At 40.0% G+C, this 23,764-nt stretch overlaps 1 protein-coding gene across 5 annotated transcripts in view; it reads right to left on the bottom strand.

The window, feature by feature from the left end:
- Positions 1–15,402: 15,402 nt before the first annotated feature.
- Positions 15,403–23,764, bottom strand: part of LOC148009644 (uncharacterized) — a 44,483-nt gene continuing 36,121 nt past the window's right edge. For 3 of the 5 annotated variants that reach the window (XM_087673481.1, XM_087673480.1, XM_087673485.1), the window contains 6 exons: positions 21,516–22,538; positions 21,266–21,429; positions 21,000–21,076; positions 20,711–20,858; positions 20,471–20,617; positions 19,455–20,238 (listed from right to left, as the gene is read on the bottom strand). In XM_087673481.1, the coding sequence (XP_087529607.1) occupies positions 20,050–20,238; positions 20,471–20,617; positions 20,711–20,858; positions 21,000–21,076; positions 21,266–21,429; positions 21,516–22,538 (1,748 nt within the window). In that variant the 3' untranslated portion in view covers positions 19,455–20,049. Of the gene's footprint in view, positions 16,312–19,454; positions 20,239–20,470; positions 20,618–20,710; positions 20,859–20,999; positions 21,077–21,265; positions 21,430–21,515; positions 22,539–23,764 lie in introns of those variants that run through there. The other 2 variants (XM_087673484.1, XM_087673483.1) reach the window with 2 other exon arrangements.

The following is a 23,764-nucleotide window of genomic DNA, read 5'->3' as shown; positions in this document are numbered from 1 at the left end:
CAGAGGAGAGAGAGAGAGAGAGAGAGAGAGAGAGAGAGAGAGAGAGAGAGAGAGAGAGAGAGAGAGAGAGAGAGAGAGAAGATATAGGAACTCCAATAGTCACAATGTGTGATCAGCCTTCCCTTTATTTAAATGTCACTGAAAGAATAAAAAATGGTGGCAGTGATGGGCACAACTGCCACTTCTAGTGTATAGGTGTGCATGTATCTAATACACGGTGCAGATACTATCAACCTAACTAATACATAGACAGCTAGGCATAGGTGTCTTTACCCCCAACAACCTCTGATTTTAAGGTGAATGTGCCCCTAGTGAGGAGAGAACAAGAAAAAGGTGGCAAAGTACAAATGTACATAAGTACAATAGGATTAAGAAAGACAATCTCATCTAGTGCACCCATCAACTTTCTAAGGAAAGAAAAATTCTCCACTAAGAGACTTTTAGTGAACAGATTTGTAGAATTTTGGTTAGTTGAGATGTTAACAAGCTCAATGGACTTGTCCTCAACAACCTCTCTAATAAAGTGGTAACGCACCTCAATGTGCTTCATCTTTGCATGGAAAACTAAATTCTTGGCCAACTGAATAGCATTCATACAATCCAAATGCAATGTAGGGACCTCATTATTTTAATAATGCCATGATTTGCCACTAGATGTCCTAACCACCAAAGAGCCTCTTTGCAAGCCTCAATGGCTGCAACATATGCATTTCTACACCTTTGACATCCAAGAAACAACACCTTCAACAAAGATAAAGACATAGCCAACTTCCTACTGTATGCATGTTGTGCATAATCAGAGTCAGTGTACCCCACGAATCCTGTATCATCCTAGCCACCATAATAGATGCATATAGGTGTTGTGTCCTTCAAGCACCTCATGATACCCTTAATGACATCCCAATGTCGTCTACCAGCAGGTGTAGCCATATAGTGTACCACAACTCCCACTGCAAATGCTATGTTAGGATGAGTAGCTATTATGGCATATATATCAAATTGCCCACCACAAATGCATAAGGGACCTTGGTCATCTTGGCCTTTTGCTCATTAGATTGCAAATAATTGGCATGACTAACCTTCATATGAAAAGGTAAAGGATAGCCAATGGGCTTGACATCTTGCAAGTGAAACCACTCAAGGATCTTCTGGATGTACTTCTTCTATGACAAGTAAAGGGGCCCCTTAGAGTGATCGCATGTAGTGTGCATCCTAAGAATATGTGAGGCTTGTCCCATGTCCTTGATCTCAAATATCTTCCTGAGCTGACCTTTCAAGGTAGCTAGCTCATCATGATCACTCCCAAAAACCAACATATTATCCACATAGAGGATCAAAATTATAAGGCTGCCATCACAAGCCTTCTTTTGTATAAACACGAATCCATATCACTATGGGAATATCCTTGTGAATGTATAAAAGCATCAAACTTGTGGCACCATTCTTTGAGTGCCTACTTAAGACCATAAAGACTCTTTCGCAATTCGTACACTAGGTGGTTCTTGCCAAGTTTTGCAAAGCCCTTAGACTGCTCCATGTAAATCTCATCATGCAAGTTCCCATGAGGAAAAGCCATCTTGACATCCATCCAAGTCAAGCTAAGCAACCAAATCTAGTACCAAATGTAGGGTAGTCATCTTCACAATAGTAGAAAAAACTTTATCAAAGTCCATGTCATACTCCTACTTGAAACCCTTAGCAACCAATCTAGTCTTGTATACCATCTTGCAGCATCCATGGAGACATTTCAACTTGTGCACCCACTTACATGGCAAAGCACTCTTTCCACCATGCAAAGGAACCAAATCCCACATATGATTTTTCTACAATGCGTCATACTCTAACTACATGGCCCTGTCCCAAGAGTGACTATCATCTCTATACATGGTCTCATAGTAAGTAAGAGGCTCACCAGCATTTGTCACCATAACATCATCCATAGAGGGCTCAAACCCTACAAGTTATCATCTAGTTCTAGTAGACTACCTCAAAATAGTCTATGGGGCTCATACATCTTGTGGAGTAATTGTGTCTACTATTATCAGCTCAATAGCAAAAACAAAAGTGGCAACTGAAAATGAAACATTTTGTAATTGAAAAAGAATGGAAGGAGATAAATATGACAGCTCAATAACATTTTACTAGTAGCATGGGAAAATTTGTCAATCCCCTACAACAATCAAATGCTATAGGATGCCTTAGGGAAAAAAGCCAAAAAGACATTGTGTGTGTGTGTGTGTGTGTGTGTGTGTGAATTAATGTATAAGAATATCTGCATTACGCCTTCTTCTGGACAACCAAGCACAATCAAAAACTAACAACAAACACTCATAAAGCCAAACGGCTTTAAAAATACCATTCTAAAAGAACAAAAGAAGAGGATCATGTAGTGGTCACAACAATTGTGGAGAGAACAATATCCATGCATGGAGCAGCCACCTCTCCAAATATCAAGCCAGTCGAAACCATGGAAGTAATCTTCCATAATAGCAAGCCTTGGACACGACTCATATGACCAGGGATGTTCAAGACTAAATCAAAGATAAAAGCATTGTGAGTCCACCAAATGTACCAATGACCTATCCATCACATAAATTGAAAGAGGCAAAGATTATAGGATTGTAACTTGCCCAATGATGGCATCTTGCTCAAAATCCAAGAGTAGATTGGCATTCTCTAACTTGTCAACAAGGTCCATACTTTGGAAATGAAGTCCCAAACTTGTCTAGCAATTGGGCAAGTGATGAAAAGATGAGTAGGGATTTCATAACAAGTAGTAGAAAAAGCACATTTGCCACATGATATCTTGCAACCCTGCAACACATCATCGGTGGGAAGAAGTCCCAACAAGAAGCCTCCATTTGAAAACTTTTCCTTGATAGGGAAGCTTATACTTCCATAGATAAAGCAATCACGCCACTCATCTCTATTGTCACGAACAAACCAAACTTTATTTTCTTTCTCAATGCATCTCTCTCTCTCTCTCTCTCTTTGATGTTTGAATTAATTTATAGAGGTATTTACATCATGGCTTCTAGCAAGCCAAGAACAATCCAAGATTGGCAATAAACTCATGAAGCCAAAAGGCACAAAGCAAAGACCTCTTCAAGAATCAAGCCAACAGAAACCATGGAAGTAATCTGCCATAATAGCAAGCCTCACACACAACCTACATGACCATGGATGCCTAAGGCTGATGAACCACATATAAAAGCATTGCAAGTCTGTTATATGTGCAAAGACCTATCTATCACATAAACTGAAAGAGATAAGGACAATGGGATTGCAACCTAGCTATTTACGACATCTTTCCCAAAACCCAAGAAAAAATGCACAATCTTTGACATATAAACGAGGTCTATAGTTTAGAAATGAAGTCTCAAAGCTGCTAGCAATTGAGAAAGAGATAAAGAGATGAGCAAGGGTCTCACCACAAGTAGTACAAAAAACACATATGCCATGGGATATCTTGTGACCACACATCACATCACGTGTCAAAAGGCCCCCAATAAGAAGTCTCCAAATGAAAATTTTGGATTATAGGTGGGAAAAGTGCAAGGCCATCATATGAATTTTGACATACAACAAGGCAGCACCACCCATCCATTTTGGCATAGTAACATGTTGTTAGGATACCCACAGATGACGCTACTGATTACCTTCTTCTAGAGCATAAAGTGAATGGGTTGCACTAGTTCTTGCAATGAATTTTGTGTCTAAAGAAGCAAAGTAAAGAAATAAGAAATCATGTTGATCATGATTGCTTGTGCAAATTTTAGTCGCACATGTAGAGGCCAATCCTAGGATTTCCAATACGAACACGAGAAGACATCTAGTCAAGCAAAGCATGAGGATCCATATCCACCCCTATGGGATAACCTAGGTGTCGAGGTATCTCTCATCTAGAAACCATTCCCCCTTGCCACACCAAAGCATCCAAATCAAGGTCCATACAACTTATTAGAGTAGATTTATGTGCATCAACATGCAAGCCCAAAGCGAGGGCAAATAGGCTCCAAGTAGTCATTGTGCTATCCAAATTTGACCTCTCAACCTTAATAAGAAACATAAAAGAATCATCTATGAGAGTGTTCCAAGAGTTTTCCTCCACTTGGAAGAGCCAATTCTATGATCTCATCATCAATAGCCAAACTTATCCAGTAAGGAATGCATTGAATGTGTCACCAAGGAGAATAGCAAGGGATTAAGGAGGCACCCTTGGCGAAGGGAGCAAGATAGAGCAATCTTATGAACCACTCCCCCATTTATTAGTTCTATGCACACCACTACATCAAGGTTGATGGTATCAATAAGAGATGTTATTCTAGGACTAAAACCCATGGTAGTCATCAATTGTCATAGAAATGACCAACTAACATAATCAAAAGCCTTTTCAATATCTAGTTCAATATCTAGTTGAATCATAGCAATTTGTTGTCTAGAAACTTTGAAAAAATCTAACCCCAATCGAACATTTAGAATACTATGCATGATATTCCGACCCTTAATGAAACCATACAGCCCACAAGAAAATCAATTGCAAGAATACTTTTTGCAGTCTATTAGCAATGGTCTTAGAGAAGATCTTATACAAGTTATTCTATAAAAAAAATGGATCTCAACAACTTCAAAGTTTGGAAGGAGGATGCTTGTCGAATTCCATATGCCCTAGACAAAGGGCGGAGCATTATCTTGAAAAATCGGTCATGTATCCATACCCGCAAATAGGACCTATCAAGTAAATGAAGCAATTGATTGTTGCATGTACATGGAGAATTAATCATAATGAATCAAGAAAGATCGATTGAATCCGAAGGGAAAACAAGTGAGCAACGACGTGAAGGCATCCATGGGGTGAAAAATCATTTCTAGTATCAAAGGACATGTTCTCTCTCTCAAAACAAATGAGTAACATGTACAAAAGAAGCTAGGGTAAGGGGGATAGTAAAATACTAGCTTAAATCATCACAATTGTATTCTCACAAGCATATCATCTCCACTTCCCTCTACTTCAAAAGCATGTGCAAACCAAACCCAACCCCCACCCAAAACCTAACTAGACCCCTAATACTTAATGCCCCCTCCCTCCTTGCTGAGCAAGTTGTATCTCCTGAAAAGCTACAATTGCATGTTTCACACATGCACTTGCTACAGACAAAAAATGCTCTATTGCTAGATGGAGTTTTACTTAACTATGGCAAACTCTAAGCCTCCCTCTCCCCTACTAAAACCTTAGCCATTGTCCTTGCAAAAACCTACACAAGCCTAGTTTAGGGTACTCCCATGTATGTTTACAATCCCTTGAACCTTAGTAACCTATCCTTGGTAGCTTGTAAAACCTTGAAGGTTTGTAATCTATTCTTGCTAACCCATTATATATTACTAAACAATCCAAATTTATGGACTTATTAAATTTTATTAACATGTTAAACCTCATTAATGTCATCATTATGCATTAACTTTAACTTATACATTTCCTAACTTCCAACAAATTAACTTGAGAGATAATTAATTATAAAATATACTACTTTGCATTCTTTTACAAACCTAAAAACTTCAAAATTTCCTTGCACAATTTTTAATTATTTGAAACTTCTCCTCTTACACACTTTTTAATCCTTTGATTATCAATCTTACTAGCTTATTCACTTGGTAGCAATTAACAAGATAATAAAGCTCACATAAAGTCCTCCATTTATTCTTTAGAATCCCTAATTCCTTTTCTACATACATCTACCCTTTGGATTCACTTGTCAAATAAGTTCTTCTTATCTTGGGTTCATGGCCTCCTTTAGACTTGAATGCTTTCAATAGAAAGCTTGTGGGCTTACACATTGAGTTTTCCAAAATTTATGATCTAATTCATGTTTGTATAATTAAACTATTTTGCTAAGCATCTTACCCATGACAACTTGATTTGTTAGAAAATTTTTGAGCTCTTGAAGTTTGTGGATTCATGTGTCCTACCAAGAGGGTATAAATCACATTCCTTTAAAAAATTCATTGACTCTACTACTCCTTGCCATAACAAGGTATGGAACTTATGTCTACAAACATATTGTGTAGAAAAGTGCTTTTGCTCAATGTTTACTTTTAAGTCATGTGTGCATGCCATCAATGGCTCCACATAAGTTTGGAAGATGCATTAGCCACTAGAAATCAAACATTATAGTCTATAAATGTTCTCCACTTGGGATAGCAATTGTTGGATTTAGGATTGTAGGAATGCACACACAGCTTGAGAGGAAGAAGCTTAAGAGGACACAATACAAAGTGTGTATTGAGAGGTGTCAATAGAGGAGATTTACAACACAAAGTATAGCCTAGAGTAAATAGGCGTATATACAAGACTGAGGGGAAAAAACCTCCTAGAGAGGGGAAAAGTACTTTGTGGTTTTAAGTTTGTTCACATATATGACAACCAAAATATGGTAACAAATCCCCATTAGGAGTGATGCGATGAACAAGAGCTAGCACTCATGTATTTTGCACATATGCCAAGCGAATCTCTCCTATAGATAGTCTCTCCTAGACATAATGATAATGCACCTCAATGCTCATAGTACAAGTATAAAAGGCTCAGTTTTGTACAACTACTAATGCACTTTGATTGCCGTCAATAAAAAGGTAGTGATAGATGCTAATTTAGAGACCTAAGAGCCAAAAGAAAATCCCTCAAGGGAGAGTGTTGTGGTGATAATTTTATGAAGTTAATTAGTTATTTATTTATTATAAGATTTTTGAATTTTTATTTTTCTATTTATCACATGATAATGAATTATTTTTTTATATAACTTTGTGTGCACTAGTTGGATTATGTTTGGTAGATAGATATATGATGTGTTATTGATGATGATTCCAAGAAGGGATACATGGCTCTTCTTTGATATTGACATGTAAATCACTAACCTAGCTCAACTACCATTATTATAGCCTTTTACCATATAATTATTAATTAAAAATTAAACAAATAATATAAGAGGGAGAATAGAGATAAGAGTTAACAATAAGAGTGCATGTGATGTCCCCCCCCCCCCCCCCCCTCCCTTTATAGAAGTGAGCATGTCTCTTATGCACATACTTATGGATTTACTTTTTCTTAGCTTTTTCACTAAAAAATCATAAAAAGCATCCCCATTGGGAGTTTTCCTTTCCTTGCATGAATGACATGCTTCTTACTAATTATTCTATCTAACTCTTAATATACTAAACCTATTTTAAAGTCATAAAAATAATTGTCTAGCCCATAGGCTTTAATAGAAAGGTTACAATTATAATAAATAAATTCATGCATGCACACATATGACCATAATACATAAATTTGTGTAATAGAGATGGCCAAAAGTAATATTAATTTTTGCTTTAGCAAAATATACTATGCTAATAAAAGTCAAGATCCTGAGAGAATACCAAGAATACAAGGAAAAATTTGTAAGAAAATCTATCTTGTCTCATCAATATGCATGTTATTAATCTCTTTCACTACAAGGATTTGAGTTGGTAGCGACGGCCATTAGCGACGGCGGGTAGCGGCGTCGCTATTGGCATCACTATTTGCGACGCAAATAGCGACGCTCCACAGGGAAAAAAGCGGGCCGAAACCGAGCGCGGCTTTATTTCGTGTTTTCACGTTTTGTGTTTTGAGAGCGAGAGCGAGGGAGAGAGCGACCGTCGTGAGAGAAGGAGGAAGAAGACTTACCGCCGCCGCCGTCGCCGTTGTTCGCGAAGGAGAGAAGGAGCCTTCATCGCAAAGAGGAGCTGCCCCACACTCGCCATATCTCATCGGTGAATCTCCCTCTCTCTTTCTTTTGCTTGTTTAAGGTTTAAATCACTTTCTCTTTTGCTTGTTTAGGAGAAGAAATGAGAGAGAAAGAGAGGGAGAGGGAGAGGGAGAGGGAGAGGGAGAGGGAGAGGGAGGGAGAGTGCATTCTCTCTCTCCCTCTCCCTTTTGCTTGTTTAAGGTTTAAATCACTTTCTTTTTTGCTTGTTTAGGAGAGGAAATGAGAGAGAAAGAGAGGGAGAGGGAGAGGGAGAGGGAGAGGGAGGGGGAGGAAATGAGAGAGGGAGAGAAAGAGAAAGAGAGGAAGAGGGAGAGGGAGGGAGAGTGCATTCTCTCTCTCCCTCTCCCTTTTGCTTGTTTAATGTTTAAATCACTTTCTCTTTTGCTTTTTTAGGAGAGGAAATGAAAGAGAAAGAGAGAAAGAGAGGGAGAGGGAGAGGGAGAGAGAGGGAGAGAAAGAGAAAGAGAGGGGGAGGGGGAGGGAGGGGGAGGAGATGAGAGAGGGAGAGAAAGAGAAAGAGAGGGAGAGGGAGAGGGAGGGAGAGTGCATTCTCTCTCTCCCTCTCCCTTTTGCTTTTGGAGAGTGTTAAGATATATTGTGAGAGGGAGAGGAAATGCGAGAGAAAGAGAGGGAGAGAAAGAGAAAGATAACATATATTGGAACGATAACATATCCATGATTATGGTAATGGTATCCACTTTACTTTTTTTATGGGTACCATTACATCGACTCCTTAAGAGGGCTAAAAATTAGTCATACACTTTATAAAGTCTAATTAGGATATTTAAGATGCACGATAATAGACTTATCGATAATGGTATGCAATGTGCTTTGCCATGGGCCACGTACATTGGTGACTCTTTAAGATGGCTTAAAATTGGTCATATCCTTCATAATGTCCAAGTAGGGGATCTAATTGTGATATGCATAATTCATTTTTTTTGTATTAACTTTATAGGCATAACAAATTAGAAATCATGCCAACTAGTCAACGAATGACTAAAAGAAAATGATACCCTAGCTAATGGTCATTACAGTATTTCATCAAAATGAACCCAAAAGTATTGTTATAGAAGAAGAATCCCTTAAATTGAGCATAGGATATTTTCTTCAAATGTTATGACTATGAGTAGAATTGATTGAAACAAATTTTATTACTATAGTTGATAAATTTCATAGATGACATTAATTTTAATACATGGACCTAGGACAAAAAAACCACATTTCTAAGATGCTTTTTGTTGAGACTGATTTATTATTAGACTAAGAGATCCTCAATGATGCTCATAAATGGATTACTTATACTCAAAGCCCTCTAGTGCAGTTGTATAAGTAATCCTAGTAGAGCCCCTCTTAAGATACTCAAAGTACATAACCTAGAGACCGTAGCTAGGTATATAAGGTATAATGGTTGTACAAGAAGACACCTCAATAATTGACTTATCGCCATTAAATCCCAAAGAGAATCGTGTTCCATCCCTTTCAACTCTATATTCACCTCGTGAAGAACTTCATTAATCATAGCATCCTTGTCACCAATCTTTTTGTTGCAATGATGAAGTAACATATTCATCACTTTTCCTTTTAGCATATAAGCTATTATCCAATCTTTTAGTCAAGTCCAAACATTTAGTCTTCAACTCATGAACCTTATGAACCAATGCTTTTTTTTTTTTACAATAACGAATAATTATCTACCGGGACAAACAAATCCTCGAGCATGGTATATGGCCGAGATATAACATCAATAAATCTCTCAACTACATGCATTGTACTCGCAAGCTAATTGAAAACCATACACAATAAGATTGGGTCTTGTTGGTAAATTTTCTATCCAAGGGGGTGATGTCTCGTCCCAAGGGGGGGCGAACCCTTTGCGGCCAATTAGAAGAGTTCGTGGGCGTGCGATGGATGGAGTGCAGGAGCCAATCCACCACTCGCAAGGCCAATCTATACCGTCAATGCCAGAGGAGACAGACAACCTTCCAGACCTACCTACAATCTTGGAGCCTGAGATGGAGGCAATGATCGATGCATTGATTCCCATGGATGTCGAAACATCTGATCCGCTTAGAGAGGAAGCATCCATACCATTATATGATGGGTACCGAGTATCTCGATTGAAGACATTGCTTGCACTCTTAAGTGTGCAAGCAAAATACGGGTGGAGCGATACGAGTGTGACCGAGTTATTCAGGTACCTTGCATATAGGCTTCATTGATTTTTTTTTTTGACAATATTATTACAAACATTTGTGCTTTTTCAAGGTGTTTTATGATTTTTTTCAGGTTATTGAAATATCATATATTTCCACCTGCAAATACCATGACTGAGTCTCGTGATGATGTACGACATGTTTTACGGAAGCTTGGCATGGACTACAATAACATCCATGCATGTGTCAACGATTGCATACTGTTTCGAGATGAATACAAGACTATGGAGACATGTCCAAAGTGTGGTGCTCAAAGGTATCGACAGGATTTGCAAGGGCAAACCATCCCTCAAAAAGTTCTCAAACACTTTCCTCTCATCCCTCGCATAAACCACATGTTTCTATGTCCGGCATGGCAAGCTTGACAACGTGGCATGTGCAGAATAGGTCCACGGATGGAGTTTAACGAATATCAACGGATTCGCGCGCATGGAGCCACATTGACTCTACCTTCCCAGGCTTTGCACGAGAGCCAAGGAATCTTCGGCTCGGTCTCGCAATGGATGGTGTGAACCCATTCGGTCTGCGCTCAACTTCTTACAGTGTGTGGCCTATAGTCCTTGTCAACTACAACATCCCTCCATGGCTTTCTACGAAGAAAGGACATCTCATCCTTAGCTTGCTTGTCCCAGGCCGCTACAAAGTAAAAAATATGGATGTGTATCTTTGTCCATTAGTCGATGAGCTTAAGATTTTGTGGGAGGAGGGGGTCATTGTGCAAGATATGAGCAGGCGTGATGGTCGGCGGTTAGCCAATATTCAAGCCATTCTCATGTGGACGATGCATGACTTTCCGGGATTGGGAGAGTGCTCAGGTGAGCAGACCTCCGTTCTCGCTGGTAATATCTATATTTTATCTCATTCAATCAAGTATTCACTAGATCATGGCTCGCCTTACAGGTTTGGTTACCTCAGGTTATCATGCATGTCCATTGTGTGGGCCACAGTTAGACTCCCAAAGATCACGAACCATGAAGAAGATGGTATATCAAGGACACGCCGCTTTCTTGCCGAAGGATCATGAACTCAGGGAAGGTTTCCTTGGACGACCTCCAACACGTATGAACGCCCAAGCTGGTACGAGCTGAAAATGGTCAACCCGGAATCACATCCAAATGGAATGCGACGGTTCTCAGTTTTCTACGAGTTGCCATATTGGACCCACTTACAAGTCAACCACTTGTTGGATCCCATGCATATTTTCAAGAATGTGGGCAGCTTGCTATGGGACCACATCATAGGAAAGAGAGACACTATAGGGGCACGAATGGATTTGAAGGAGGTAGATAAGATGGAGGCGCTTTGGCCGCAGTCGAGTGCTGATGGTCACGTGCAGCTTCCTCGCGCTCCTTGGGTTTTGTCCACTAAAGAAGAGCGCATTGTGAAGCAAGTAATCAAGTCTATCCACACTCCGACGGGTATGATGCGTTCTCTCAGGTCTGCATTTTCTAAAGATGACCAATTGTCGGGGCTAAAATCCCATTATTGGCATAAGATATGTCAGGTTTGTGCTACGAATGGATTGTAATTAGCATGGGCATTTTGCAATTTGAAAAGTGGCCATTATTTATAATGCTTTCTCATTTGTGGTAGTTTGTCCTACCGATCGCGATCGCAGGATGCCTTACTCCAGAAATTCCCGGGGCCATTTACAAGTTGTCGACTTTGGTGCAATGGATCTCACAGAAAGAGATTAAGACGTCCTCTATTGAATCCGTGAGGCGGGGAGCAGTGGAGACGGTCTGTCTCTTTGAGAAATACCTGCCCACTAGCATGCTCATGATACAAGTCCACCTTCTTGTGCATCTTGTGGACGAAGTGGAGATTGCTGGGACCTGTCCATACGCGATGGATGTTCTTCCTGGAGCGCTTCATGAAAACCCTGAAAGGCTTTGTGCGACAACAAGCTCAGCCGGAAGGTAGCATGGCCGAAGGTTGGTTGGTGTCAGAGGCATTAGTGCATATCTCACAATGGCTACCAATGGTGGAACCAGACAATGAAATGCTATGGATGCTGAAGGACGATGATAGACTGACTGAAGATGTGGTGGTTGGAAATGGGGTAGCAAAAAGAATGGATGCCTCAATGGAAGAGAAGGTAAACTGCTTTTGTATATTACACCATGCCTCCATAGGGACGTGGCTCGCCAAGTACCAGATTGCAAGGCAAGATCGAGAGGAAGCACGAGCTGAATTCCGACGTAGTACGCGTCATCGACTGATTCGATATCCCGAGGGCATGGAGGAGATGCCGCGGTTTATGTCAACACGATGGTTGCATGGAGCCTTGACCGCAGCATCCAGCGAAGGGACAGAGGTCTCAATGGAGGAGTGGGAATTCTCGAGGGGATGTAGTCCAAAGGTGATGAGGGGTTTAGAATATGTCGTATCTAAATTTTATATGCGACATCTAATTTGAGTGTTTCAATGTACAGTACAAAATATATAGTGCAACGTGGTCACGCGGACGGCATTTTCATGGGAGCGTATTGATAAAATGCGCTCCACAATGGACTGTGGTGTCATGGCAAGGTTCGAGTAAGAGAGCCGACGACGAGCAATGGATCCGAACACGGTTGTGGATGAGATGGAGTATTTTGGGAACTTGCAAAGTATTATTACAGTGGATTACCGTAGCTTCTCCATGATACTATTCGATGTGTAGTGGTTCAAAGTGGTACTTGGAGGAGCTGGAGCAACAGTTCGACGAGGTCCATTGGGACTTCTCGAAATAGATTCCGAAAAAAAATGGACGGATTTGCATGACACCTTTGTGTTGCCGGCCCATTGTGAACAAGTGCATGGAGTCATTTGCTTGCTAATTGTAATACGACATGGTTTATGTCACAATGGTTTGAACTCGCTTTGTACGTGTTTGTGAACAGGTAATCTTCTATCCAAACCCCCGACAACCTCGATGGTGGTATGTTATACCTTCTACTCCTCGAAGTGCAAGAGTATATGATCAAAGTGATGTTCCGAGCATAGATGAAGATAATATGCAAATAGAGGGGTCGATATTACAAGGGGTGGAGGTGGTCGAAAGCTTGGAGCCCGCATCCTCTAACAATGATGGAAATACAGGAGTCCAAGAATTTTTTGAGAATGAGACGGACTCATTCTTTTGTGGTGACATGTCTATCGACCTTCCAGTGTATGCGGAGTTGTCTCAGGAGATTAACATGGGACCATAGGATACTTCATACTTGGAGCATCCACTTACTCAATTCGTTGTTTAGATCTCTTATAAAGGTATATAAGATATGCATTTTAAGAGAGATTTTTTAAAAATAATTTATATTACTGTGCTTTGTATAATTTAAATTGATTATTCTAACGCTATTTTTTATCTGTGCAAGTGACATTTTCAGGATGAGTCGAGGGATGAGCGATGAGGAGTTGCAGGATATCTTCGCATGCATGTCTCCAGACCAGCTCGCGAGATTCAGAGAGATGGCAGATCAGGAGCTGTCTCGTTCTTCGTCAGGGCGCTCTGTTAGATCTGCTTCAGCGCGATCGGATGCTTCGGCTTCGAGCAGACGGTCTCGACGCTCACTACTTGGGCCAGAGGGAGGGATTGCATCGGGATCATGGGGATGCTGATGTGGAGACACGGATGTGGTGTCTCCGTCTCGTCATTCAGTTGGAGCTGCATCATCTCCAGGATTTGTCACACCTGTGGGGACGTCTACTCCAGTTACTCCGGCTTTTGCGCAGCCATCAGCAGGTGGCACCCCTTTGGGTGTCACTCTGAGAGAGGTTACCCCCGTCGGTACACCGGATGTAGAGGGGTCTCCTGGATATGCCTAGGAGCGTGGACGGAGATGGGAGAGGACCCATCTTAGGCAGACTTCTAGGGGTTATGGATATCTGGTCGATAGTAGGTCAGGAGCCATCATCATGAATGATGAGGGGAGGAGGGTGATGGCTCGCATGAGAGAGTTGTGCCAACAAGTCTTTCGACACAACGTCCTGGATCATTGGAAGAACATACCGGAGGGGAGTAAGGACTACATAGTAGCATCCTTGCACGAGGAGTTTCCGGTGCCAGCTGCGCAGTAGATAGATTCTCTACGGGCTGGATGATGGATTACATGCGTGTATACATGTCACATAGATTATTCGACGCACGCAAGGCAATCAAGAGTGGGGCTGCAAAGCCCGAGTGGTTAGATGCAGACGACTGGCGCCGACTGAGAGAGGAGGCTACAGATTCTCCAGGACGTTGGAGTTAGCAGCGCGAGGCCGGAGTGGTCCATCATCTTGGGAGTGACAGCCACAGGACATATTTGGAGGACTTTGTAAGTTTCTCTATTGTTTTGCTTGTTTGTTTTTTTGAAATATTCTTTGTACTGACAATCATGTTTCTAACAGTTAGCATTTTGTTTTCTTTGCAGCACTCCATTACAAATCGCAATCCGCAAGGCCTTGAGACTCGATATGCAGAGAGGCACGGTCTCAATGCATTGATCGATCGATTGTATAGACGCAACGGCCTTGTAAGTCACTCATCTTTCTTGTCCGTAGTTACCATGAGATATTTGAATGCATTATTGTATGGTGGATTGATGTGTTGTTTCTTTTTCTGCAGAATCCATTCGATGCTCCTTTGCGGCGGGACGAGCTTTCAGGGGACGAGGATTTGTAGCTCGCCCTTAGATCCTTGGAGCTCACACACCTTTATTTTTTAGTCGCCTGATCTATGTAGACATTTTCTATGTATTAGTGATATCCTGTCATGATTGTACCAATCGCTTTTTATGCGATCATGTATTTATTTCATGTATCAGTTTTATGATTTCAGTATACATTCTTTTTGTTTGCAAGCGCTTTGTATACAATAGTGCAGAAACTATTTTGTATGGCTCTCATAAAGCACACAGTGCTATATATGGCAGGGCAGCTTGCTGCCTTGCCACAAATTTTTTTATATCCCTGTTACCGTCGCTATTAGCGTCGTAAATTTACTGCTCGCGTTGCTATTGCCGTCACTATGCGCGTCGAAAATTTACTGGTTGCGTCGCTATTGGCGTCGCATTTGCGACGCAAAATGCGACGCTAATAGCGACGCCAATAGCGACGTTTCTATGGCGTCGTCAATAGGATACTTTTTGCGACGACGGGGGCAAATTTTGTTGTTTGTATTTTTTTCGCTTTAAACATCGGTATAAGGTCTATATCTTGTAGTGTTTATAGCACCATAGAGAAAAAATAATAATAAGAACAACAAAATCTTCATGCATTATCATATACAATATCTCTCGTGACATATTTATCATCAATTCAGCACATCACATCTTCATAGCAACGAACCAAGAAGGAATGAACACAAAGTAATAATTATGATTGAATGGAAACCATCACATAGAATTTATACATCTCTTCTGCAATAATGCATAGTATGCATCTCAATATCTCATAATCTCACTCTCAAATACGATGTTTTCGGTATAGAAATGGCTCTCTCACACAATATCTCTCTCTCACATGCTCTATGCCATTCATATAATGGAATACAATAAATGAATATTCAAAACCCTCAATTGGTTATAGAGACACCCTCCAAGTTGTATGACTGATCCGAAAGGTCGCTAGAGCCACTATAGTGACTCTTCACAGTAGGCATGTGACACTGTCACTCCTAGTCTTCAACTTTAGTCTTTAACTGCTACTTTTTCATTCGAACTAGCTACTTTGAGCTTGTATTCTTCTCTTTCCAAGGAAGGAAAACCTTTCCCAAGCTAAATACCCATCCAAAAAAACATATACAAAAGCATATATAGGTGAATAGAAGACATATAAAAGCTCAACATATAAAGTCAACATAACTCAATAAAACTCACATAGTCTAAACCAAACCCACACTAATCTATCAAAATACATTCAAAAGATCTTCAACCATATCCCAATATATCCATTCACAAGCACAAAGATTAAATAGAACAAAAATAGGGCCTTACAAAGGCAAGCAGAATACATCAAGACCAAATAGTCACTTAATAGAACCCATTAAAACTCATCAAACCAAACCAAACCTTCAATGAGCTATCAAAAAATTCTCAACCTAAACCAAAACTCACTAAAACACTCTCAAAACCAATTGAAACTATCCAATCAAGTATCAAAATAGCCACTCAACCCCAAATAACCAACAAAATACACTTAACATATCCCCACACTTAGCCTAGGGAGCGTCCTTGTGACCTTGGAAAGAGTAGAATACATCACTCTGATAGCTTGTCATCATGCATTTAGACTTTACTCAATCAACCACCTTGAAACAACCACGACCCCAACATATCTTCATAAATAACCTGAGTCCAAAAAATATGGATAAAAGGAAAACAAAAAACTTGATGAATTATTCCATTAATAACCAAATAAATAACTCAGAACTATTAAAGGATATACGAGTTTCTTTTATGTTTGTACACATCCTATTTCTGAATCAAATAGATCTTTATCTTGAATCACCATCTGGTTTGATCATCTTCAATTGCATTGTCCTTAGCATGTCCACTTAGACGAGGATAAGATGCATATATAAACAATATATCCACACAAACACCGAAACTCACATACTCACAAAACACAATAGTCTGTATGGTAAAAGCCCCCAAAAAAGAAGAGCAAAAAGATAGTTTTCTTAAAAATCACGATACAACATAGAAGTATTCAATTGACTTGCTAGGATATGAATACTTCTTTTTTAAATGCATGCTAAGCTTAAGTCTCTCTAATACTATGCTCTCATCTATAAAATATATGTGAACATTTTGAAAGAAGTATAAGCAACACATGTGTTCCATCAAGATGATAAATCGAGTAGGGAATCCCTGTGCAAAGTAGTATAACACATCCATTTAAGCTATAAGATATCCTCATTAGGATTGATGATTAAAGAAAAAATGGACTTTTGAGTATCTATGTGTGATTATTGATGCATGAAAGCAAGATACCAACAAAAATGTACAACCAATCTCACAGAAACATCTTTTGATCGAGCTTCCACTTTAGCAAACTAAATGTAAAAATTCAAACAAGCTAACGGATTCTCCCAGGACCCTTGAATGAGAGGCCAATTAAAAACCAGTCATGTTAAGGAATCTCAAGCAATTGCCTTCAAAGGAGCATGTCATTGTCAAATCCTAGTGTATCCATAATAGATTGAGGAGGACATTGATATATTCGTCAGGTTGAGGAAGTGGGATAAGAGTGGAGTAATGAAGGAGCGGATAGAAGATAGATAAAGAGATAAGAATGCCAACAAAGAAGGGAAAGAGAGCAAAAGGTTTGAAGGAATTATGTTGAAAATGTGGATGAAATGGGTGGGGAACCTGGAGGAGGATTTGAAGTAGGAGAAGACATAGGTTTAGCAATAAAAGGACAAGTAGTGAAACCAAAAATTTGAGGGGGTACATCATGAGTGAAAGATAAAATGTGCATTATATCTAGATGAGTATTAAGAATGAAAATATAAGTAGAAAGGCGATGGAAAATCTCTTGATAAGTAAGAACATCAATCAAATCAAGCATATACATGGAACAAGGGTAACTAAAGGCTTGACAAAGCATATCTATAAACAAAGGATTTTTAGAAATATGGAAAAGAACCTTACCATGCAAATGTTATATATTAGATTTGTAAAAAGTATTTCCTCATTGGCAGAACCACTACATCCTCTTCCAAAGGTAGGTGTAAAGAATGTTCTCTACACCAGAAAGTTCACTACAAATATGTCTCAAAGGTCATTTGATAAAATGATCTCAATAGAATAAAGATACAATACTATTTGTAAAATAATATCTCCCATATAAGTATTCATATCCTTCTCATTAGATATTTGCAAATACACCCAAACAAGAGCAAGTATACCTCATGGTAGATAAGATCATCCACATCTCAATCAAAAATCCATGTGTTGCTAAAGACACTCTATCTTAGCAAAAAATGTATTACATAATTTAGGTTTCTATCATAGGTTTTCAAGATTCTCTTTAGAAGATATGGTAGTAGGAATCACAAGAGCGGAGGGAGAAATGGAAAGGTTAACCACTTTTGTCAATAGATCCTCAATGATTTTCTTTGTGACTCAACAGTAATTTGAGATTGCTATAATTTACCCTCTTCAAAAGCACATGAGATATACTCACGCCCATTATTAGATATTTTAGCCTATATCCAAATTAGTTCTCAATCAAAGCAACAAAACTACTTCTGCTTTATAGAATAGGCATAAACTTTACGTAAAAAGTTGTCAATAAATATAACAAAGTACTTAGCACCACCCAAGGAGACACCCAAGGAGAATCGACCAGGCATGGGATATTTGAATGAATAAGAGCCAATGGCTCACCCATGCATGTAGAACCAGAGTTTTATGAGTGTTACATGTTTGCTTGCCATATAAACAACGATCACAAGAATCAAAACATGAATAATCTAAGGACAAAAGATACTATAAAACGGCTCAAAACTTTCATTCCTTTGAGTGACATGTGCCTAAGGCAACCACACCATAGAGATGCATGAGGGAGATCAATAATAGCCAATACATGATTAGTGGACTAGAGAAGCAAAGGATAAAGGCTACCAATCTTGGCACCTCTATCAAAAATAAGATTGGCATGAGTGATTTTTTAGGTAGAATTACCACAAAATAAACATGATACCCAACATCATCCAATTGTCTTGCAAAGCTAAGGCTTTTAGTCAAAGCCAGTACATGATGTTCATCATGGAGAACAAAGAAAGTACCAATGGGAAATAAATTATACTTCCATGTATTAATCTCCTCAATCTTGATAGTGGACTTAGTAATATGTTGATCATCAAATTTCTTAATATTATCCTACACTTTTCCTTTGCCTTTCTCACACCTATCTTGGTGCATTTTATGGCACTGTGGTTGCGTATATTCTCGTTGCCCATAATAATGACAAGTAAGAGAAGACTTAGGATCGTGGGATTTGTAGCGACCCTACCTATGAGGTGTAGACATAGGCCTATTCTACTGTGGGTCTCTTCCATGGCACTCATAACTGCCTCTAGTATCATTCCTGCCTCTAACGAAAAAAGCATGAGAGGTATGGGCTACATCAACGTTCTTTCTATTCACTCCCTCAATAAGCAAGGTTCCCTCTACATTAGAGCATTTGAACCATGAGTTTTATAAGTCCATCTTGTATCCTTTGCATTGCTCTCTAAATTTTTCATTTGAAGAATGATCATGCCGATAGGTTCTCTCTCTTCATCACGTACTCGAAGCAACTCCTCTACATTTCCCTTGAGGATCGACAAGATTACCCTTGTTGAAAGTTGTAATTATTCTCACCTTCGAGAGTATCAAACATATTTCAAATATTTTCAATTACTATATCTTTTTATTATTATCTGAATATTGTAGAGAGTGGGCAGGTATTTTGATATCACTTGTTTTTTTAAAAAGAGAATCAATAAAGTACATTAATTAAGAAATAAAGGAGTTACAAAGTCGGATGGTAAAATCGGTACCAAAACTTTTCTAAAACTAGAGGCAGCTTTATGTGGAGGCTTGGTGGAGGGATCCTATAATCTACAAAGGCTAGAGTGTGGATATGAACAAAGGGAAAGGGTGGTTGGAAGTAGAGAGACTAGAGAGCCAACGGAAACCATGAATCTCTTCCAGCTGCATCTTTGATGGGTTATTAAAATTGTTGATGTCAACAATTTGATATTATTAAAATAAAGAATAATCAAACTTGATAGGTCCAGACGTTGGGGGAGTAAAAATGTGATATGTACACAGTTCACTTATCTGTTACTATAAACCATCCTGTTTTGAGGGATCATCCTCTGCAACAGTGGACACAATCGCGGTAAGCTGCAGATCTCTCAGCTCCAGCCTCATTTGCGGAGAGTTTGAGACTACAAGGTTTCCATCTCCGCTACAAAGAAGGTTTGCGATGGAGTGAGAGGTTGAGGCTATGCCCACATGAAGTAAGGCTTCGGCTTCTTTCAGCTCATATTCAACTGGAGCCAGCATGCAAGCTTGCAAACAAATTAGGTCGTACTACAACATGTCATGATACAGAAGCTTTGGCTTGCTAGATTGCTGTTTGCGGCTCTGTTTTTTGAGTGAAGCAGTACCCCCATGGACACCGTCTAGTTGGACATTCAAAGAACGATGATCAGGGGGCTCCCCTGTTGTTTTTGGAACCTCATCCAGGTCCTTACTTTCTCCTTCTAAAATGTATAAGACCTGCTTGATGAGAGAACGTTCACTAGTCATTAAGCCACTGAAAGTGGACTAAAAATAGTCAAAACTGCAAATGGGATACATGAGACTCTCGAGGCATGAAATTCAAACACATCAGTTTAATAGTCACAACTGCAAATGTGATGTATGAGACTCTTGAGGCATGAAATTCAATCACATCTTTCCCAAAGAGTTGGCGGTTTGAATACCCCTTAACACATTGTGGCTGGCATACCTGACTCATTCGGGGACGCTGTAGGTGATCTCTCTTTATACAATGATAGGCAGCACGCATCATTGCCCTCATTTCTGGTACATCATAGGAGTTTCCAAGACGTGGGTCTATAATATCCGTGGCATCATTGAGAAGCCTCGGCCGTGCCTGCACACATGGCATGATCAGAATGAATGCAGACAGACCTCGAACACATATAGATCTGTGGAATAAATTACCCTCAGTGAGTACACCCCTTACCCACTCAGTGAGACTTTGCTGCCCAGGCGGCCGCAAAAGGTCAATAGCTTTGCGCCCACATATAAGTTCCAATAGTACAACACCAAAGGCATAAACATCTGCCTTCCAAGACACTTGCCCACTCTCGGCATATTCTGGAGCTAAATACCTTCAAAAAGAAGTTCCAAAAGCCAATGGTATTTAACAAATGCCCTAATGAATGATGTGCACAAGGCAGCTGGGCCAATGCTTCCAATACATATTTACACTTAAGCAACATCAAGACTCTTGCAGTTACTGAGAGAAATACCCAAAGGTCCCAATTATTCGAGTTTCAATAGCATCCTCTCCTTCAGGATGTGACCTCGCAAGTCCAAAATCACCTACCTGAAAAAGCATGGTCTCCATATGATTCCATTACTGAAAAGCAGTCCAAGTTTTATAGCATATCCCGTGTTTGTTTGAAAAACATAAACATCTAATTTCATTCTACATATATTTGCAATTCATTGTGAAGTATGGGGTACATTCTTATTCAGCATCGCGTTGTATAAAGATGATTTGAGTTATACATACCATAGGCTCAAAATCATGAGTAAGGAGAATGTTGTTTGGGCGCATATCTCGATGGACTATGCATCCTACACGACATTCCTCATGCAGGTATCGCAATGCTCTCGCAGCTCCAATAGCAATTTTTCGCCGAGCAGACCACTTCAGACATATAAGGCTTTTTGCTGCTGTTGAATGAAACACAAAATGTATACTTGTATGACGCCTCACTGAACAGCTACAAGGCACAGATGTAAAGAAGCAAGATACTCACGTGAGAGATGCCAATCCAGAGAATTGTTGCAGACATATTCATAGACTAACATCCGATGACCATTTTCATCACAGTAACCTAGTAGCATAACCAAATTGCGATGTTGAGCACAACTTAAAAGCTCCACTTCTGAACGAAATTCTTTGTACCCTTGGGAACTTGCAAGCTTATGCTGTTTTACAGCAATGGCCTGGCCATTTAAGAGCCCTCTGTAAACAAAACCAAATCCACCCTCTGCTAAAAAGTTTTTCCGTGAGAAATTGTCAGTTGCTGCTTCAAGCTCTGCAAAACTGAACTTCCTTGGGATGTTATATAAAATAGGAGATGTCTGCTTACATACGGAGCACAGAAAAGACCATCCTTGTAGGAAACTTTTGGATGGTGGATAGTTCCAGGCAAGGTGCAGGGGCTTCCTTTCAGACCATGAAGGTTTCTGCTGTAGTGGGATGATGGGTGCTCCCTCATCAAGAGCTTTTTGTAGGTCACACTGCTGCTGGTCAGCATTGGCCTTTGATAGTGTGGGTGGCTTTCCCAAACTCCTCTGAAGTTTTTCAGTTAACTTTTCCTTTTGACCTTTTGCTGTCCAATGTACATGGCTCATAAGGTCCAAAGACACATCGGAATGCTTTTGGAGCTTGCCCTCGTTCCTTCTATACTGACTGAAAAGGTCTCCATGACTTTTTACTGTACTCAACACTTTGTGTTGCTCTTGGACAGGGATTACACTAGCAGGAGTTGTATGCAATCTAAAGGAGTCTGTGTCACATGTTTGAAAACTTGAATCACTGGCAGACCTTGACATGGAATGACTGAACACTGTAGGAGAGTCACTGGCTGTGCTTTGTATAGGTGATCTGATAGGAAGAGAAAATTTACTAGTGGCAAGAGAAGATCTGATAATACCAGCTGTAGAAGGAATATCTATTGAATTTTCTATGTCCGAGAACTCAAGAGATGAGATAAGCTTAGGTAGGGGCTGTAGGCCAGAGTAAATGTTTGCATTTTTCCCATGTCTACCAGCAGCTGAAGTTTGAATGTCATGGAGTCAATTTCTTGCAATCTTATAACGCTAAATGAAACTATACATTTGCAACCCTGACAATCCATAGATTAAATATTTTCTAGATCTTAATGAAAGCAGTACTACTGTATCATACACAATGAAATAATCAATTCATACATTATCATGAAAAATCAGGAAGCTATATCCTATCCAGGCTAGCTCAGCAATCAGCCTCACTCCATGATCCACTCGTAGCCATGAGTTCATGAGCCTTGAATACATGCTGTCTGGAAATTATTGGTGTGAACACCAATGAAGTCTAAATACCTTGGCAATGATGATGAAGAGGGGAATGGGCTGCCTTACTTGGGCCCCGCTAGATAGCCCAACTGCAACCATGGCCAACCCATCACTGGTCCAATAGTGATCCAGCTGATCAATCAGCTGGTTGCTTTGCCACATGGAAGTACACTAGGAATACTTGGTCCCTCACTTGCTGTTTGCTCACTTGGTCCTCTGTGTGTGTGTGTGATCATATTAACATCTACTAAAGGCCAAAATAGCCTATAAATGGTGATTACAATAGATCCATGGATACCTAGTCATGGATAAATAGAATAAACAACAAGAAAGTGGAGTCATATATATGTATAAGAGCTCCTAGCTCTCCTACCATGTAAATGATGTAGCATAGGTTTACTATGGAGGTATCTCTAACAGTGATGGGACGTGATAGCCGAGACCTTGAGATAATTTTGTAGGGCACACCTAGCACCAAGGGGGTGGGGTTGTCCAGCTTTATGTAGCTCTTGGCTTTGTCATTGGTCACCTTGTGTGGTCCACTATTTGGTGGGTTAGTCTTGCCTATTTACAGGCTTCACCTGTCATCAGTGGGTCACATCACTTTAGTCATTGACTTCTTTTGTCTCCCGCCTTTGCTCTCCTGATGCCCTCTCTGCAGCTAACACCTTGCAAGACATGCAAGGGCTGAGCCTTGTGTCAACTTCCTTTCATGATTCATCTAAGTTTTTCTTCTTTCCTTTAGTGTTTCTCTTCTTGCTCACGTGCACTCTCTTTTACTGCCATTCTCACACTTGGAGGGTACCATGGCTGAGTTAGTTGTCAATGATCAATGCACGTTAAAGGTCAAATGGTAGTAGAGTGGTCATAGGTGGATGGAAGGGAGAGGAGTTCTACTTAGTGAGGTCAATCATAGAGGATTGTCCCTTGGACTCTTACCTTTTTT

This window comes from Lygodium microphyllum, chromosome 30 (genome assembly GCF_053477565.2).
Source record: "Lygodium microphyllum isolate KBCC chromosome 30, Lygodium_microphyllum_v1.1.10, whole genome shotgun sequence".
Taxonomy (NCBI): Eukaryota; Viridiplantae; Streptophyta; class Polypodiopsida; order Schizaeales; family Lygodiaceae; genus Lygodium; species Lygodium microphyllum.
This window is presented reverse-complemented; position numbering and strand designations above follow the sequence as displayed.